Consider the following 15,000-nt stretch of genomic DNA (forward strand, 5'->3'; position numbering starts at 1 on the left):
ACTAAGGGCAATTTAACACGGCCAATCCACCTAACCTGCACATCTTTGGACACTGAGGGACAATTTAACACGGCCAATCCACCTAACCTGAACATCTTTGGACACTAAGGGACAATTTAACACGGCCAATCCACCTAACCTGTACATCTTTGGACACTAAGGGACAATTTAACACGGCCAATCCACCTAACCTGTACATCTTTGGACACTAAGGGACAATTTAACACGGCCAATCCACCTAACCTGCACATCTTTGGACACTAAGGGGCAATTTAACACGGCCAATCCACCTAACCTGCACATCTTTGGACACTAAGGGACAATTTAACACGGCCAATCCACCTAACCTGTACATCTTTGGACGCTAAGGGACAATTTAACACGGCCAATCCACCTAACCTGTACATCTTTGGACACTAAGGGGCAATTTAACACGGCCAATCCACCTAACCTGTACATCTTTGGACACTAAGGGACAATTTAACACGGCCAATCCACCTAACCTGTACATCTTTGGACGCTAAGGGACAATTTAACACGGCCAATCCACCTAACCTGTACATCTTTGGACGCTAAGGGACAATTTAACACGGCCAATCCACCTAACCTGCACATCTTTGGACACTAAGGGGCAATTTATCACGGCCAATCCACCTAACCCGCACATCTTTGGACACTGAGGGACAATTTAACACGGCCAATCCACCTAACCTGTACATCTTTGGACACTGAGGGACAATTTAACACGGCCAATCCACCTAACCTGCACATCTTTGGACACTAAGGGACAATTTAACACGGCCAATCCACCTAACCTGCACATCTTTGGACACTAAGGGACAATTTAACACGGCCAATCCACCTAACCTGTACATCTTTGGACGCTAAGGGACAATTTAACACGGCCAATCCACCTAACCTGTCCATCTTTGGACACTAAGGGACAATTTAACACGGCCAATCCACCTAACCTGTACATCTTTGGACACTAAGGGACAATTTAACACGGCCAATCCACCTAACCTGTACATCTTTGGACACTAAGGGACAATTTAACACGGCCAATCCACCTAACCTGCACATCTTTGGACACGAAGGGACAATTTAACACGGCCAATCCACCTAACCTGTACATCTTTGGACACTAAGGGCAATTTATCACGGCCAATCCACCTAACCTGCACATCTTTGGACACGAAGGGACAATTTAACACGGCCAATCCACCTAACCTGTACATCTTTGGACACTAAGGGACAATTTAACACGGCCAATCCACCTAACCTGCACATCTTTGGACACTAAGGGGCAATTTATCACGGCCAATCCACCTAACCTGCACATCTTTGGACACGAAGGGACAATTTAACATGGCCAATCCACCTAACCTGTACATCTTTGGACACTAAGGGACAATTTAACACGGCCAATCCACCTAACCTGCACATCTTTGGACACTAAGGGGCAATTTATCATGGCCAATCCTCCTAACCTGTACATCTTTGGACACTAAGGGACAATTTAACATGGCCAATCCACCTAACCTGCACATCTTTGGACACTAAGGGACAATTTAACCCGGCCAATCCACCTAACTTGTACATCTTTGGACACTAAGGGGCAATTTAACACGGCCAATCTACCTAACCTGCACATCTTTAAACACTAAGGGACAATTTAACCCGGCCAATCCACCTAACCTGTACATCTTTGGACACTAAGGGACAATTTAACACGGCCAATCCACCTAACCTGTACATCTTTGGACACTAAGGGGCAATTTAACACGGCCAATCCACCTAACCTGTACATCTTTGGACACTAGGGGACAATTTAACACGGCAAATACACCTAACCTGTACATCTTTGGACACTAAGGGACAATTTAACACGGCCAATCCACCTAACCTGCACATCTTTGGACACTAAGGGGCAATTTAACACGGCCAATCCACCTAACCTGCACATCTTTGGACACTAAGGGACAATTTAACACGGCCAATCCACCTAACCTGTACATCTTTGGACCGTGGGAGGAAACCGGAGCACCCGGTGGAAACCCACGCAGACACGGGGAGAACGTGCAGACTCCGCACAGACAGTGACCCAGCGGCGAATCGAACCGGAGACCCTGGCGCCGTGAGGTAACAGTGCTAAACGCCGTGCCTTTTTGGAAACTGGGTCCAGCACATCTACAGGTTCCCCTCTATCAACCCTGAATCTTACAGCACCAGGCCCTCCTCCCGCAAAAAAAAAAAGATGGCCGCCCGCCCACCAACCCCCCCACCCCCACAACCCCCCTGACCCCCCCCCCCTCCCCACGTGACCTACCCTGGCATCTTCGCCCAGTTCCAGATGATCGAGGGCCGAGTTGCTTCCGAAGCTGGAGTTGGAGAGCTGGGACAGGGCGGAGAGGTCCCACATGGACTTGCTGGCCTTGGGCGCCAGCGCGCTGAGCCCGCCTGACGCCTGGCGGGCCCGCCGCATGATGTCGCTCAGGGCCTGCGCCGCCTCAGCGCCCTGGGCTGCCCGCGAGCCCCTCCACATGGTGATGGTCTGTCGCACGTTGGGGCGGGATCCGGAGCGAGACAGGTCGGCGAGCTGCGCGGCGGGAGGGAGGGGTGATATGGTGCGGCGGGCCACCACCCGGTTGTGCAAGGTGGCCTTGGCGGGCGGGAGGAGGGGCTGGAGCCGGGCGGGAGCAGGGGAGGGGGAGGGGCTGGGGGCATAGCCATTGAGCAGGGCGGGCTGCGGAGTGGGCGGGGCGAAGTCACTCTGCTGGAGCGGGCGCGAGCTGGCGTAGAGCGTGCGGAACTCCCGGTCGAATGCGTCCACCACCTGTCCCGTCAACAGGGTCACCAAATTCCGGTCAAGTCTGGCGTCGGACCAGGTGAAGCTGGATCGGGAGAGAGAGAGAGATAGGCAGTCGATCACTCCCTCCACAGCCGATGGATCCAAACGCAATAGCTGAATCTCAATCACAATTAGTTGCTCCCAATCACTATCGATCACTCCTGATCACAACCAATCGCTCCCAATCACAATCGATCACTCCCGAACACAATCAATCACTACCGATCACAATCAATCACTCTCACTCACAATCAATCACTCCCGATCAGAATCAATCACTCTCACTCACAATCAATCACTCTCACTCACAATCAATCACTCTCACTCACAATCAATCACTCTCACTCACAATCAATCACTCCCGATCAGAATCAATCACTCTCACTCACAATCAATCACTCTCACTCACAATCAATCACTCTCACTCACAATCAATCACTCTCACTCACAATCAATCACACCTGATCGCAATCAATCACTCTCACTCACAATCAATCGCTCTCACTCACAATCAATCACTCTCACTCACAATCAATCACTCTCACTCACAATCAATCACTACCGATCACAATCAATCACTCTCACTCGCAATCAATCACTCCCGATCACAATCAATCACTCTCACTCACAATCAATCACTCTCACTCACAATCAATCACTCTCACTCACAATCAATCACTCTCACTCACAATCAATCACTCCCGATCACAATCAATCGCTCTCACTCACAATCAATCACTCTCACTCACAATCAATCACTCTCACTCACAATCAATCACTCTCACTCACAATCAATCGCTCTCACTCACAATCAATCACTCTCACTCACAATCAATCACTCTCACTCACAATCAATCACTCTCACTCACAATCAATCACTCTCACTCACAATCAATCACTCTCACTCGCAATCAATCACTCTCACTCACAATCAATCACTCTCACTCACAATCAATCACTCTCACTCACAATCAATCACTCTCACTCACAATCAATCACTCTCACTCACAATCAATCACTCTCACTCACAATCAATCGCTCTCACTCACAATCAATCACTCTCATTCACAATCAATCACTCTCATACACAATCAATCACTCTCACTCACAATCAATCAATCTCACTCACAATCAATCACTCTCACTCACAATCAATCGCTCTCACTCACAATCAATCACTCTCACTCACAATCAATCACTCTCACTCACAATCAATCGCTCTCACTCACAATCAATCACTCTCATTCACAATCAATCACTCTCATACACAATCAATCACTCTCACTCACAATCAATCAATCTCACTCACAATCAATCACTCTCACTCACAATCAATCGCTCTCACTCACAATCAATCACTCTCACTCACAATCAATCACTCTCACTCGCAATCAATCACTCTCACTCACAATCAATCACTCCCGATCACAATCAATCACTCTCATTCACAATCAATCACTCCCGATCGCAACCAATCACTCCCGATCACAATCAATCACTCTCACTCGCAATCAATCACTCTCACTCGCAATCAATCACTCTCACTCACAATCAATCACTCTCACTCACAATCAATCACTCTCACTCACAATCAATCACTCTCACTCACAATCAATCACTCTCACTCACAATCAATCACTCTCACTCACAATCAATCGCTCTCACTCACAATCAATCACTCTCACTCGCAATCAATCACTCTCACTCACAATCAATCGCTCTCACTCACAATCAATCACTCTCACTCGCAATCAATCACTCTCACTCACAATCAATCACTCCCGATCACAATCAATCACTCTCATTCACAATCAATCACTCCCGATCACAATCAATCACTCTCACTCACAATCAATCGCTCTCGCTCACAATCAATCACTCCCGATCGCAACCAATCACTCCCGATCACAATCAATCACTCTCACTCGCAATCAATCACTCTCACTCACAATCAATCACTCCCGATCACAATCAATCACTCTCACTCGCAACCAATCACTCCCGATCACAATCAATCACTCTCACTCACAATCAATCACTCCCGATCACAATCAATCACTCTCACTCGCAACCAATCACTCCCGATCACAATCAATCACTCTCACTCACAATCAATCACTCTCACTCGCAATCAATCACTCTCACTCACAATCAATCACTCTCACTCACAATCAATCACTCTCACTCACAATCAATCACTCTCACTCACAATCAATCACTCTCACTCACAATCAATCACTCTCACTCACAATCAATCACTCTCACTCACAATCAATCACTCTCACTCACAATCAATCACTCTCACTCACAATCAATCACTCTCACTCACAATCAATCGCTCTCACTCACAATCAATCACTCTCACTCGCAATCAATCACTCTCACTCACAATCAATCGCTCTCACTCACAATCAATCACTCTCACTCGCAATCAATCACTCTCACTCACAATCAATCACTCCCGATCACAATCAATCACTCTCATTCACAATCAATCACTCCCGATCACAATCAATCACTCTCACTCACAATCAATCGCTCTCGCTCACAATCAATCACTCCCGATCGCAACCAATCACTCCCGATCACAATCAATCACTCTCACTCGCAATCAATCACTCTCACTCGCAATCAATCACTCTCACTCACAATCAATCACTCTCACTCACAATCAATCACTCTCACTCACAATCAATCACTCTCACTCACAATCAATCACTCTCACTCACAATCAATCACTCTCACTCACAATCAATCACTCTCACTCACAATCAATCACTCTCACTCACAATCAATCACTCTCACTCACAATCAATCACTCTCACTCACAATCAATCACTCTCACTCGCAATCAATCACTCTCACTCACAATCAATCACTCCCGATCACAATCAATCACTCTCATTCACAATCAATCACTCCCGATCACAATCAATCACTCTCACTCACAATCAATCGCTCTCGCTCACAATCAATCGCTCTCGCTCACAATCAATCACTCCCGATCACAATCAATCACTCTCATTCACAATCAATCACTCCCGATCACAATCAATCACTCTCACTCACAATCAATCACTCTCGCTCACAATCAATCGCTCTCGCTCACAATCAATCACTCTCACTCACAATCAATCACTCTCACTCACAATCAATCACTCTCACTCACAATCAATCACTCTCATTCACAATCAATCGCTCTCGCTCACAATCAATCCCTCTCACTCACAATCAATCACTCTCACTCACAATCAATCACTCTCACTCACAATCAATCACTCCCGATCACAATCAATCACTCTCACTCACAATCAATCACTCTCACTCACAATCAATCACTCTCACTCACAATCAATCACTCTCACTCACAATCAATCACTCTCACTCGCAATCAATCACTCCCGATCACAATCAATCACTCTCATTCACAATCAATCACTCCCGATCACAATCAATCACTCTCACTCACAATCAATCGCTCTCGCTCACAATCAATCGCTCTCGCTCACAATCAATCACTCTCACTCACAATCAATCACTCTCACTCACAATCAATCACTCTCACTCACAATCAATCACTCTCACTCACAATCAATCACTCTCACTCACAATCAATCACTCTCACTCACAATCAATCACTCTCACTCACATTCAATCAATCTCACTCACAATCAATCACTCTCACTCACAATCAATCACTCTCACTCACAATCAATCAATCAATCTCACTCACATTCAATCAATCTCACTCACAATCAATCACTCTCACTCACAATCAATCACTCTCACTCACAATCAATCACTCTCACTCACAATCAATCAATCTCACTCACAATCAATCACTCTCACTCACAATCAATCACTCCCGATCACAATCAATCAATCAATCTCACTCACATTCAATCAATCTCACTCACAATCAATCACTCTCACTCACAATCAATCACTCTCACTCACAATCAATCACTCTCACTCACAATCAATCACTCTCACTCACAATCAATCACTCCCGATCACAATCAATCACTCTCACTCACAATCAATCACTCTCACTCACAATCAATCACTCTCACTCACAATCAATCACTCTCACTCACAATCAATCACTCTCACTCGCAATCAATCACTCCCGATCACAATCAATCACTCTCACTCACAATCAATCGCTCTCACTCACAATCAATCACTCTCACTCACAATCAATCACTCTCACTCACAATCAATCACTCGCGATCACAATCAATCGCTCTCACTCACAATCAATCACTCTCAATCACAATCAATCGCTCTCACTCACAATCAATCACTCTCACTCACAATCAATCACTCTCACTCACAATCAATCACTCTCACTCACATTCAATCAATCTCACTCACAATCAATCACTCTCACTCACAATCAATCACTCTCACTCACAATCAATCACTCTCACTCACAATCAATCACTCTCACTCACAATCAATCAATCTCACTCACAATCAATCACTCTCACTCACAATCAATCACTCTCGCTCACAATCAATCACTCTCACTCACAATCAATCAATCTCACTCACAATCAATCACTCTCACTCACAATCAATCACTCTCACTCACAATCAATCACTCCCGATCACAATCAATCAATCTCACTCACAATCAATCACTCCCGATCACAATCAATCACTCTCACTCACAATCAATCACTCTCACTCACAATCAATCACTCCCGATCACAATCAATCAATCTCACTCACAATCAATCACTCTCACTCACAATCAATCACTCTCACTCACAATCAATCACTCTCACTCACAATCAATCAATCAATCTCACTCACAATCAATCACTCTCACTCACAATCAATCAATCAATCTCACTCACATTCAATCAATCTCACTCACAATCAATCACTCTCACTCACAATCAATCACTCTCACTCACAATCAATCACTCTCACTCACAATCAATCACTCTCACTCACAATCAATCACTCTCACTCGCAATCAATCACTCCCGATCACAATCAATCACTCTCACTCACAATCAATCACTCTCACTCACAATCAATCACTCTCACTCACAATCAATCACTCCCGATCACAATCAATCACTCTCACTCACAATCAATCACTCTCACTCACAATCAATCACTCTCACTCACAATCAATCAATCAATCTCACTCACAATCAATCACTCTCACTCACAATCAATCACTCTCACTCACAATCAATCAATCAATCTCACTCACATTCAATCAATCTCACTCACAATCAATCACTCTCACTCACAATCAATCACTCTCACTCACAATCAATCACTCTCACTCACAATCAATCACTCTCACTCACAATCAATCACTCTCACTCGCAATCAATCACTCCCGATCACAATCAATCACTCTCACTCACAATCAATCGCTCTCACTCACAATCAATCACTCTCACTCACAATCAATCACTCTCACTCACAATCAATCACTCGCGATCACAATCAATCGCTCTCACTCACAATCAATCACTCTCACTCACAATCAATCACTCTCACTCACAATCAATCACTCTCACTCACAATCAATCACTCTCACTCACAATCAATCACTCTCACTCACAATCAATCACTCTCATTCACAATCAATCACTCTCAATCACAATCAATCACTCTCAATCACAATCAATCACTCTCATTCACAATCAATCACTCTCACTCACAATCAATCACTCCCGATCACAATCAATCGCTCTCACTCACAATCAATCGCTCTCACTCACAATCAATCACTCTCACTCGCAATCAATCGCTCTCACTCACAATCAATCACTCTCACTCACAATCAATCACTCTCATACACAATCAATCACTCTCACTCACAATCAATCACTCTCACTCACAATCAATCACTCCCGATCACAATCAATCACTCTCACTCACAATCAATCAATCAATCTCACTCACATTCAATCACTCTCACTCACATTCAATCACTCTCACTCACAATCAATCACTCTCACTCACAATCAATCACTCTCACTCACAATCAATCAATCAATCTCACTCACATTCAATCACTCCCGATCACAATCAATCACTCTCACTCACAATCAATCACTCTCACTCACAATCAATCAATCTCACTCACAATCAATCACTCTCACTCACAATCAATCACTCTCACTCACAATCAATCACTCTCACTCACAATCAATCACTCTCACTCACAATCAATCACTCTCACTCACAATCAATCACTCTCACTCACAATCAATCACTCCCGATCGCAACCAATCACTCTCACTCACAATCAATCGCTCTCACTCACAATCAATCGCTCTCACTCACAATCAATCACTCTCACTCACAATCAATCACTCCCGATCACAATCAATCACTCTCACTCACAATCAATCGCTCTCACTCACAATCAATCAATCTCACTCACAATCAATCGCTCTCACTCGCAATCAATCGCTCTCACTCACAATCAATCACTCCCGATCACAATCAATCACTCTCACTCACAATCAATCGCTCTCACTCACAATCAATCAATCTCACTCACAATCAATCGCTCTCACTCGCAATCAATCGCTCTCATTCACAATCAATCACTCTCACTCACAATCAATCAATCTCACTCACAATCAATCACTCTCGCTCACAATCAATCACTCTCACTCACAATCAATCACTCCCGATCACAATCAATCACTCTCACTCACAATCAATCAATCAATCTCACTCACATTCAATCAATCTCACTCACAATCAATCACTCTCACTCACAATCAATCACTCTCACTCACAATCAATCACTCCCGATCGCAACCAATCACTCTCACTCACAATCAATCGCTCTCACTCACAATCAATCGCTCTCACTCACAATCAATCACTCTCACTCACAATCAATCACTCCCGATCACAATCAATCACTCTCACTCACAATCAATCGCTCTCACTCACAATCAATCAATCTCACTCACAATCAATCGCTCTCACTCGCAATCAATCGCTCCCGATCACAACCAATCACTCTCACTCACAATCAATCACTCTCACTCGCAATCAATCACTCCCGATCACAATCAATCACTCTCACTCACAATCACTCACTCCCGATCACAATCAATCACTCTCACTCACAATCAATCACTCTCACTCACAATCAATCACTCTCACTCACAATCAATCACTCTCACTCACAATCAATCACTCTCACTCGCAATCAATCACTCTCACTCACAATCAATCGCTCTCACTCACAATCAATCACTCTCACTCGCAATCAATCACTCTCACTCACAATCAATCAATCTCACTCACATTCAATCACTCTCACTCACAATCAATCACTCTCACTCACAATCAATCACTCTCACTCGCAATCAATCACTCTCACTCACAATCAATCGCTCTCACTCACAATCAATCACTCTCACTCACAATCAATCACTCTCACTCACAATCAATCACTCTCACTCACAATCAATCACTCTCACTCACAATCAATCACTCTCACTCACAATCAATCACTCTCACTCACAATCAATCACTCCCGATCACAATCAATCACTCTCACTCACAATCAATCACTCCCGATCACAATCAATCACTCTCACTCACAATCAATCACTCTCACTCATAATCAATCGCTCTCACTCACAATCAATCACTCTCACTCGCAACCAATCGCTCTCACTCACAATCAATCACTCTCACTCACAATCAATCACTCTCACTCACAATCAATCACTCTCACTCACAATCAATCACTCCCGATCACAATCAATCACTCTCACTCACAATCAATCGCTCTCACTCACAATCAATCACTCCCGATCACAACCAATCACTCTCACTCACAATCAATCGCTCTCACTCACAATCAATCACTCCTGATCACAATCAATCACTCTCACTCACAATCAATCACTCTCACTCACAATCAATCACTCTCGCTCACAATCAATCACTCTCACTCACAATCAATCGCTCTCACTCACAATCAATCACTCCCGATCACAATCAATCACTCTCACTCACAATCAATCACTCTCACTCACAATCAATCACTCTCACTCACAATCAATCGCTCTCACTCACAATCAATCACTCCCGATCACAATCAATCACTCTCATTCACAATCAATCGCTCTCACTCACAATCAATCACTCCCGATCACAATCAATCACTCTCACTCACAATCAATCACTCTCACTCACAATCAATCACTCTCACTCACAATCAATCACTCTCACTCACAATCAATCGCTCTCACTCACAATCAATCACTCCCGATCACAATCAATCACTCTCACTCACAATCAATCACTCTCACTCACAATCAATCACACCTGATCGCAATCAATCACTCTCACTCACAATCAATCACTCTCACTCACAATCAATCACTCTCACTCACAATCAATCACTCTCACTCACAATCAATCACTCTCACTCACAATCAATCACTCCCGATCACAATCAATCACTCTCACTCACAATCAATCGCTCTCACTCACAATCAATCACTCTCACTCACAATCAATCACTCCCGATCACAATCAATCACTCTCATTCACAATCAATCGCTCTCGCTCACAATCAATCGCTCTCACTCACAATCAATCACTTTCACTCACAATCAATCAATCTCACTCACAATCAATCACTCTCACTCACAATCAATCACTCTCACTCACAATCAATCGCTCTCACTCACAATCAATCACTCCCGATCACAATCAATCACTCTCATTCACAATCAATCGCTCTCGCTCACAATCAATCGCTCTCACTCACAATCAATCACTCTCACTCACAATCAATCACTCTCACTCACAATCAATCACTCTCACTCACAATCAATCACTCCCGATCACAATCAATCACTCTCACTCACAATCAATCACTCTCACTCACAATCAATCACTCTCACTCACAATCAATCACTCTCACTCACAATCAATCACTCTCACTCACAATCAATCACTCCCGATCACAATCAATCACTCTCACTCACAATCAATCACTCCCGATCACAACCAATCACTCTCACTCACAATCAATCACTCTCACTCACAATCAATCACTCCCGATCACAATCAATCACTCCCGATCACAATCAATCGCTCTCACTCACAATCAATCGCTCTCGCTCACAATCAATCACTCTCACTCACAATCAATCACTCTCACTCACAATCAATCACTCCCGATCACAATCAATCACTCTCACTCACAATCAATCACTCCCGATCACAACCAATCACTCTCACTCACAATCAATCACTCTCACTCACAATCAATCACTCTCACTCACAATCAATCGCTCTCACTCACAATCAATCACTCCCGATCACAATCAATCACTCTCATTCACAATCAATCGCTCTCGCTCACAATCAATCACTCTCACTCACAATCAATCACTCTCACTCACAATCAATCACTCTCACTCACAATCAATCACTCTCACTCACAATCAATCACTCTCATTCACAATAAATCTCTCTCGCTCACAATCAATCACTCTCACTCACAATCAATCACTCTCACTCACAATCAATCACTCTCACTCACAATCAATCACTCCCGATCACAATCAATCACTCTCATTCACAATCAATCGCTCTCGCTCACAATCAATCGCTCTCACTCACAATCAATCACTCCCGATCACAATCAATCACTCTCACTCACAATCAATCACTCTCACTCACAATCAATCACTCTCACTCACAATCAATCGCTCTCACTCACAATCAATCGCTCCCGATCACAATCAATCGCTCTCACTCACAATCAATCACTCCCGATCACAATCAATCACTCCCGATCACAATCAATCACTCTCACTCACAATCAATCACTCTCACTCACAATCAATCACTCTCACTCACAATCAATCACTCTCACTCACAATCAATCGCTCTCACTCACAATCAATCACTCCCGATCACAATCAATCACTCTCATTCACAATCAATCGCTCTCGCTCACAATCAATCACTCTCACTCACAATCAATCACTCTCACTCACAATCAATCACTCTCACTCACAATCAATCACTCTCATTCACAATCAATCGCTCTCACTCACAATCAATCACTCCCGATCACAATCAATCACTCTCATTCACAATCAATCGCTCTCGCTCACAATCAATCGCTCTCACTCACAATCAATCACTCCCGATCACAATCAATCACTCTCACTCACAATCAATCACTCTCACTCACAATCAATCACTCTCACTCACAATCAATCGCTCTCACTCACAATCAATCACTCCCGATCACAATCAATCACTCTCACTCACAATCAATCACTCCCGATCACAATCAATCACTCTCACTCACAATCAATCACTCTCACTCACAATCAATCACTCTCACTCACAATCAATCAATCTCACTCACAATCAATCACTCCCGATCACAATCAATCACTCTCACTCACAATCAATCACTCCCGATCACAATCAATCACTCTCACTCACAATCAATCACTCCCGATCACAATCAATCACTCTCACTCACAATCAATCACTCTCACTCACAATCAATCACTCTCACTCACAATCAATCAATCTCACTCACAATCAATCACTCCCGATCACAATCAATCACTCTCACTCACAATCAATCACTCTCACTCACAATCAATCACTCTCGCTCACAATCAATCACTCTCACTCACAATCAATCACTCCCGATCACAATCAATCACTCTCATTCACAATCAATCGCTCTCGCTCACAATCAATCAATCAATCTCACAATCAATCACTCTCACTCACAATCAATCACTCTCACTCACAATCAATCACTCCCGATCACAATCAATCACTCTCACTCACAATCAATCAATCAATCTCACTCACATTCAATCACTCTCACTCACAATCAATCACTCTCACTCACAATCAATCAATCAATCTCACTCACATTCAATCACTCTCACTCACAATCAATCACTCTCACTCACAATCAATCACTCCCGATCACAATCAATCACTCTCACTCACAATCAATCACTCTCACTCACAATCAATCGCTCTCACTCACAATCAATCACTCCCGATCACAATCAATCACTCTCAATCACAATCAATCGCTCTCGCTCACAATCAATCACTCTCACTCACAATCAATCACTCTCACTCACAATCAATCACTCTCACTCACAATCAATCACTCTCACTCACAATCAATCACTCTCACTCACAATCAATCACTCCCGATCACAATCAATCACTCTCATTCACAATCAATCGCTCTCGCTCACAATCAATCGCTCTCACTCACAATCAATCACTCCCGATCACAATCAATCACTCTCACTCACAATCAATCACTCTCACTCACAATCAATCACTCTCACTCACAATCAATCGCTCTCACTCACAATCAATCGCTCCCGATCACAATCAATCGCTCTCACTCACAATCAATCACTCCCGATCACAATCAATCACTCTCACTCACAATCAATCACTCTCATTCACAATCAATCGCTCTCGCTCACAATCAATCAATCAATCTCACAATCAATCACTCTCACTCACAATCAATCACTCTCACTCACAATCAATCACTCCCGATCACAATCAATCACTCTCACTCACAATCAATCACTCTCACTCACAATCAATCACTCTCACTCACAATCAATCGCTCTCACTCACAATCAATCACTCCCGATCACAATCAATCACTCTCACTCACAATCAATCACTCCCGATCACAATCAATCGCTCTCACTCACAATCAATCACCTCACTCACAATCAATCACTCTCACTCACAATCAATCACTCTCACTCACAATCAATCACTCCCGATCGCAATCAATCACTCCCGATCGCAATCAATCACTCTCACTCACAATCAATCACTCTCACTCACAATCAATCAATCTCACTCACAATCAATCTCTCCCGATCACAACCAATCACTCCCGATCGCAATCAATCACTCTCAATCACAATCAATCGCTCTCGCTCACAATCAATCACTCTCACTCACAATCAATCACTCTCACTCACAATCAATCGCTCTCACTCACAATCAATCACTCCCGATCACAATCAATCGCTCTCACTCACAATCAATCGCTCTCGCTCACAATCAATCACTCTCACTCACAATCAATCACCTCACTC

The 15,000-nt window shown here is 43.7% G+C and overlaps 1 protein-coding gene across 1 annotated transcript in view; it reads right to left on the reverse strand.

Annotated features, from left to right (window-relative positions):
* The window catches only part of LOC140406305 (protein FAM83E-like), a 28,347-nt gene that overhangs the window by 2,933 nt on the left and 10,414 nt on the right, over nucleotides 1–15,000 (reverse strand). Inside the window, exon 3 of the mRNA XM_072494417.1 lies at nucleotides 2,330–2,894. Coding sequence (XP_072350518.1) covers nucleotides 2,330–2,894 — 565 coding nt within the window. The remainder of the gene's footprint in view (nucleotides 1–2,329; nucleotides 2,895–15,000) is intronic.

The sequence above is a fragment of the Scyliorhinus torazame genome, unplaced genomic scaffold, assembly GCF_047496885.1.
Source record: "Scyliorhinus torazame isolate Kashiwa2021f unplaced genomic scaffold, sScyTor2.1 scaffold_452, whole genome shotgun sequence".
NCBI classification, from domain to species: Eukaryota; Metazoa; Chordata; class Chondrichthyes; order Carcharhiniformes; family Scyliorhinidae; genus Scyliorhinus; species Scyliorhinus torazame.